The 6,991-nt window shown below is 39.9% G+C and overlaps 1 protein-coding gene across 1 annotated transcript; it reads left to right on the top strand.

Annotated features, from left to right (window-relative positions):
* Window positions 1-2,960: 2,960 nt before the first annotated feature.
* LOC103650181 (CCR4-NOT transcription complex subunit 1) lies at window positions 2,961-5,483 on the top strand. The gene is made up of 10 exons (XM_020550991.1): window positions 2,961-3,152; window positions 3,231-3,376; window positions 3,455-3,563; window positions 3,646-3,792; window positions 4,018-4,065; window positions 4,195-4,323; window positions 4,417-4,656; window positions 4,732-4,878; window positions 4,961-5,046; window positions 5,142-5,483. Exons 1-10 carry the CDS (start codon window positions 2,985-2,987, stop codon window positions 5,314-5,316), a joined length of 1,395 nt encoding a protein of 464 aa, XP_020406580.1. The 5' UTR covers window positions 2,961-2,984; the 3' UTR covers window positions 5,317-5,483.
* The last annotated feature ends 1,508 nt before the right edge of the window (window positions 5,484-6,991 follow it).

Raw genomic sequence — 6,991 nt, forward strand, 5'->3', positions numbered from 1 at the left:
GAGCTACCCCTCTCCTTTGGTGTAGCACCCAATGCACGAAGTGAGCAAGTCACGTTCGACATCGTCGACATGGTGTACCCGTACAACGCCATAATGGGTCGGGGCTCCATCAACAAGTTTGAGGCAGCCATTCACGGACTTTACCTGTGCATGAAGATCCCAGGTCCGCAAGGCGCCATCACAGTCTACGGCAACCAGTAGGCCGCGCGCAACATAGAAAGAGACTTCGTTCCCGGACAAAGGAATGTACACTGCCTCACGGCCCAGCGCGAGGTCCCCGAGTCTGCCAGCCCAACCGCCAAAGAACATGACAAAGCACAGCTGCAGAGCAACGACGGGACCAAGACTGTTCCCCTCGACCAGGCAACGCCCAAGCAAACGGTCACCATCAGCGAAGACCTCACTTCGCATGACGAGCAGAGACTCCTCTCACTACTAGAAATATGCTTATTTAAGACGCACATTTTAAGACAGATACATGTGCATTTTATAGAAGCGTCTTTTATCATATGGTGATGAATAAGGTAAGACAGTTTGTTGGAGATCCGTCTTTAATAAAGAAGTGTTTTGAGACGGTTACATCGTAAGAAATGTCTTATGTTGATTTAAGACGGATTGTTATTGAAAACCATCTTAAATAAATATACCTTTTGATTCATTATGATTTTAAGAATTGTCTTAGATTTTGGTTAGTATATTAGACACTTCTACTTATGAAATCATCTCAAATAAAGATATTATTAGAGTCATCTAGAGTATAAGAACTGACTTAGATGTTAGTGGGTATACTAGACACTTCTAAATACGAAACCATCTTAGTATGATATTTATGATAAGTCGTATTGTGAAAACAACATAGTGAATAGTGAATTCGACTTAGTTTGATGATATATATGATATAAATGTAAAACTTATCTATGTAACTTGATATAGATGGTAAAATGGACCACATGCGACCCGATCATTAATGTGTCACACAACAGAACTAAATCATCATTTTGCTTTAATTCCTGTCATTTATGTACCAAGGAGTTTAGTAAGATACACCCATCCTATGTTGAACATATAAATAGTTTTATATTTACATTATCAAACTCCCAAAACCCGACCATTTCAAAGATTCGGACTAAAAAAGAAAAACCCAACATGTAAATAATTCCTTCTGATCTCTTTTATTAAAACCGGGGAGGATTTGAGACCCTCTCCACATTCTGCAACCCGCTCGTCTCCACCTTATCACGACATGTGGCATGAGTATGGATCCAACTGAGGGATTGTTCAATTAGTCTGGATTGCAGGTATGAATTGTTCCAGCTTACGAAAATTATGTAAATTATTCCATTCGTTCCAAAATATAGTTCTTTCTAGCCTACTTTTTCTATCTACATTCATTCAAATTATAATGAATATAAACATACATACAAACCACATTTATATATTACTTAATAAATGTGTAATTAGTCTAAAATAAATTATATTTTAAGATGGATGAAGTACTAAATTTTTGACTAGAATCATTTTAGGCGTTCGTTTCGGAGGAACCGAACGAGACCTGAGCGACCCAGATCCGAATTTTTCATGCAATAGACCTTTGAGCATTCCCATTCCTCTCCCTTTTCACCTGTCTAGTCTCCAAATCTGACTGTTGTGCCATAGCCCTGTTGCCGTCGCCCGCTCGCCCTCATCCTTCACAATCCTTCAGGCCTCCGTTTCTCCGATTAGGGCGAGTTCATGGCGAGCGGGCACGGATCCAACGCCAGCGTCTCCGCTTCAACGACCTCTCCCTCCTCAACGCCTCCGCTGCCCCTCTCCCTGTTCGGCGCCGATGGACAGGAAGAGGAGGAAGGGCCGCTCGACCGCCACCGATGGCCATGGCGTCACAGTGTGCCCTGTCCGTCCCGCCCAACCGGTCAGGTACCTGTATCAAGCGAAGTCTCCCTACGGAACCCCTCTTTCTTCTCTCATCTCCACATCGATCGAATCCAATCTAATCCAATCCAATCCACAGCAAACAATGGCGTCCAATGACATGGTGATGATGTACGGGACACAATGACGTCGTTTGTTCTTTTTTCACTCATAATGCAGGAACAGAAATAGGGCATTTGATTTTTGTGCATATATTAATTAAAATGATAAATCGTGCAATGTGCCAGTTTTTGCCCAAATGATGCTTATTCCCTTGGCTTCATTAAACCACATTGGAGATGCTTTGTACATTTAGGAATAAGACAAGAAAACATGATTACTTCTGGTATTTTGAGGAATAAGACAAAAAACATGATTACATTTAGGATATGCTTTGTGCGAGGTCAAATGATTAGTGAATTTCTCATTATTGATGACGGTATTGTTTGATTTGTTCACCACCGAAAAGTGAAAACTTGGCAGTAGTAGTCTCTGAGATTAATGTGACAATGGCAGACATGATCATTTGCTTCAAAAAGCGACGGCTGTTTGTATTGATGAATAAATATCCTATTAACATATTTTGAATGAAGTACTTTGGTTGATGTCTAGGATACTCAAGTTATATGTTTCTTCAGTCAGATATCATACAAGAGTACAAATGAGATTAATGGTAAATGCATAAGGATAGAGGGTATGAAGGAAGATTGTTTGCTCTGCTAAGAAGTCTGAATACTCAAAATATCAGCTTTACTGCTATAGTGATTCAACAAAAAATATATTCTATAGTGCTAATTTTATATGGAAAGATGATTTCTCGATGGACATTCACATGTGAATTTGGATAGTACTATGGATATAAATGTCCAAATGAAGGTTATTGGGTTCTCATGTACAACATTGCATAAGTGCTCACTTTATTCATGGGTACAACATTCATATACATTTAACACAGACAACTGCTACACCGTCGTTACTAGCTTCACCTCATCAATCTACCAGTGTGTCAACGAGTTTGCATACTGGATTTCTGCGTTCTCGAAGTACCTCGGGTGGCTTGCTAGCTTAACACATTCATGATAACATTAGTTACTCAAGCCTTTTACCTTTTATTTACAGTTACACTGTCATGCCTGTCTTTTATAGGATTGCCTAGGCAACCTTCATATACTACTGGATTTGGGACTGCTTTAAATATAGAGACACTTGTTGCTGCCGCGGAACAAAGAGATACACCAATTGAGGTTGGTTTTGTTTTCTGAGTTTCCTCTTTTGGGTTAATACATAACTCATCCCGTGCTAATAGACTTCTCTTAACCTAGACACCTCCACCTGAAGTTCAGGACAAGATTCTTTTTATGATCAACAATATATCCATCTCAAATATGGAAGCTAAGGCAAAGGAATTTAATGAGGTCATACAGGAACAGTATTATACTTGGTTTGCACAATACATGGTCATGAAAAGGTATCATTCTCAATTACTGATTTTGTATAGATTTGTCTGACAATGCTGAGGTATACAAATCACTGCTCATCTTAACAGGGCAAGCATTGAACCAAATTTCCATGATCTGTATCTGAAGTTCTTTGATAAAGTAAACTCAAAATCCATGAACAAGGAAATACTGAAAGCCACATATGAGAACTGCAAGGTTTTTGTTCTCTCCAATTTGTCTGCCCTGTTTTTATTTTTTTGCTAGCCATTTTGTTTAAACTTGGATACTTTTGCTGCAGGTCTTGTTAAGATCAGACCTTATCAAATCTAGTTCCGAGGAGCGCTCCTTGCTAAAAAACCTAGGCAGTTGGTTGGGAAAGTTCACCATTGGTAGGAATCAGGCACTAAGGGCTAAGGAGATTGATCCAAAATCTCTTATCGTGGAGGTACTGCTTCTCTGCATTAAACTCATTGGTAGTTGGAGACTTGGAGTTCCAAAAGCTCCCTTAGGCTGTCTATATCCTTTATTTAGTATTGCTCTATATTATTTAATATGATATTTCTGTTTCACCTGTGTTTTTTGGTAAAATTTATGTGCTTCCTGAGGTGTACAATTCACTTCAATCGATTCAATTTGTCTGCTCATAATCTTTGGAGAATTTTTTCTTCAGGCATATGAGAAAGGATTGATGATTGCGGTCATACCATTCACTTCAAAGGTGTCCATTCCTGCTAACTTTTTTTGTAAAATATTTCTCCAAAGATTACAATCTGATTAAACTAGCTCAAAGAAAATCCAATTATTAACTTGGGTGCATCATGAGTCATGACCATTGGCTGCTCTGCAGATCCTTGAACCTTGCCAGTCAAGTATCGCATATCGATCTCCAAATCCCTGGACCATGGGAATTCTAAGTCTACTTGCTGAAATTTATAATCTTCCAAACCTCAAGATGAATCTGAAATTTGATATTGAGGTCCTCAACATTCCTTTTTTTGATAGTTTCTTTATTGACTTTGTATCTGCCATGCTACCCATGGCCATGCTAAATGTTCTTTTGGGATTTCAGGTGCTATTTAAGAACCTTACTGTTGACATAAAGGATGTGAAACCAACCTCCCTGCTCAAAGATCGTCTGTGCGAAGTCGAGGGAAATCCAGATTTTTCAAATAAAGATGTTACTGCATCTCAAACCCCTGTGGTTGCAGAAGTCCCTTCAGGGACCATCCCTTCACTAACTCATATGGAACAACAACCTGAGATCAATATCACATCCCGAGCTATGAGCCTTCCAAATATACTTAATCAGGTTGGCTTTGAACTTCTGTATCGAATATGTGGTGCACTCTTCTGCCATTATAGTTGGAATATATTTTCTTTGCAGTATGCTGCTCCTGTCCGTCTACCTACAAACAGCACGGTAGAAGATGACAAAGTTGCTCTAATGATGCCTGAGCAAGTGCCCTCGTTGACCCAGGTTTCGCCAGCACAAACACAATCAACATCACCATCTCCATTTTCTGTTAACCAGGTTAACTTAATGTTTTAACTGCTATTATTTATCTAAACAACTAGATTATGTTATATGATTTGTTTTCATTTGTGATATGTAGCTTATGGCAGCTATTCCACGTGAAGAGATACGTTTCAAAATAAATCCAAAGCTCGGCTCCCTTGGTCCACAACTGCAATATAGCAAGTATGCCTCCAAGTTTCTGAAAGGAATTTGTTATATTTCATTTCGTATTTAATCTGAACTTCTTTTGTTGTTGATAAATTAGTTGCTTTATCTAGAATTATGGATTTGGCTTTGGATAAGGCTAACAGGGAGATAATACTCCCTGTTATTCAAAGAAGTGTGACTGGCGGGAGGAACACCGGGCGTGTAGGAGTCATCAAGAACAGGGAGAAGCACAAGGGCAGCTTTGAGACCATCCATGTGCTGCTTGGACCTTTTTGCTATGTCTAGTTTTCTCCTATTTGTTGTATAGGAAAACATAGAATATAATTCAAATTTGGTGGTCGCAAAAGTGTGGAGACTTTAATTCATATAAAGTTAGGCTTAACATTAATGCAAACAGTTGTATTTTAGTTTAGATTTAGAGTACACTTATGTATGCGTTGTTTGACAATGCTTATGATATATTGAATGGTACTTATTTATATTATATTAATTATAATGTTGTTCAATATATGTGTATGTATATTTCTCTTTCAAATTATTATAACATGATATCTGAAAAAATGATTATAAATTGAAGAATGTATTGCCGTGTAAGTCATTTCGTTTAAATCTTAATAAGACGGTTACCAAAATGTCTAATATCAGTCTCCTAAATAAGACGGTTTCTAAAACGTCCATTATTAGTCACCTAAATAAGATGGATTTCCTATTGTAATCGTCTATTATTGTAGGATATTCGAGACGTTTGATAAATACTTTATGACTTTTAATGTTTGTATTCTCTATGGTTCTTTAGAAGCAGTGTCTTAAAAAAACCTAATTCAAAGCGGTTTATCGAACGAAATGACTTAAACAAATACCTTTTTCAGACGGTTTATCGGACAAAATGACTTAAACAAATACATTTTTCAGACGGTTATAAATTAAAAACTGTCTTATATAATATCTTTTAAGACGGTTTATAACCATCTTAAATGTGTGACATCTTTTGCGACTCCATCAAAATTGGACACTTCATAAGCGTCTTAATAACTGAAAATTAACCGTCTCATATAGCATGATCTGTAGTAGTGTCTGCTGCCTGTCCAAAAATAAAGACGTCTTCACCTGGTCCACCCTCGACCTGGTCGGTGTCAGTCGTTCCATCATCGAGCACAGCTTGGGAATCGACCCTTCGGTGAGGTCGAAGAAGCAGCGGCTATGCAAGATGTCTGATGAGAAGACAGAAGCCGCCAAGGCCGAGGTACATCGCCTGCTTGAGGCCAAATTTATCGAGCCAATCGCCTTCCCTACATGGCTCGCCAACGTAGTAATGGTGCAGAAGAAGAGCGGCAAATGGCGGATGTGCATTGATTTCACCAGTCTCAACAAGGCCTGCCCCAAGGACAACTTCCCGCTGCCTCGGATCGATAAAATCGTCGATAGTGCGGCCGGGTGCGAAGTCATGTCGCTCCTTGATTGCTTCTCCGGCTACCATCAAATATATATGAAGGAGGAAGACAAGGCAAGCACCAGTTTCATAACACCCTTCAGCACGTATTGCTTCATCAGAATGCCGGAGGGACTTAAGAATGTCGGGTCCACATTGTCTCGACTCACCAAAACGGTGCTCGAGAGCCAAGTCGGCAGAAACATATTTACGTATGTGGACGACATCGTCGTCGCCAGCAGAAGCAAGGAGGACCATTTGGCTGACCTCGCCGAAACGTTTGCGAACATGCGGGACGCACGACTTCGCCTAAACCCCGAAAAGTGCGTCTTCGGCGTTCGCCAAGGGAAAATATTGGGCTACCTGGTGTCGCACTGCGGGATTGAAGCCAATCCAACCAAAATCTAGGCCATCATCAGCATGACGCCCCCGCAGTCAGCCAGAGACGTCCAACGATTGACAAGCAGATTGGCCGCCCTCAACAGATTCATCTCCAAATCCGCAGAGCGAAGCCTCCCTTTCCTCAGAACA

The sequence above is a fragment of the Zea mays genome, chromosome 3, assembly GCF_902167145.1.
Source record: "Zea mays cultivar B73 chromosome 3, Zm-B73-REFERENCE-NAM-5.0, whole genome shotgun sequence".
Lineage (NCBI taxonomy): Eukaryota > Viridiplantae > Streptophyta > Magnoliopsida > Poales > Poaceae > Zea > Zea mays.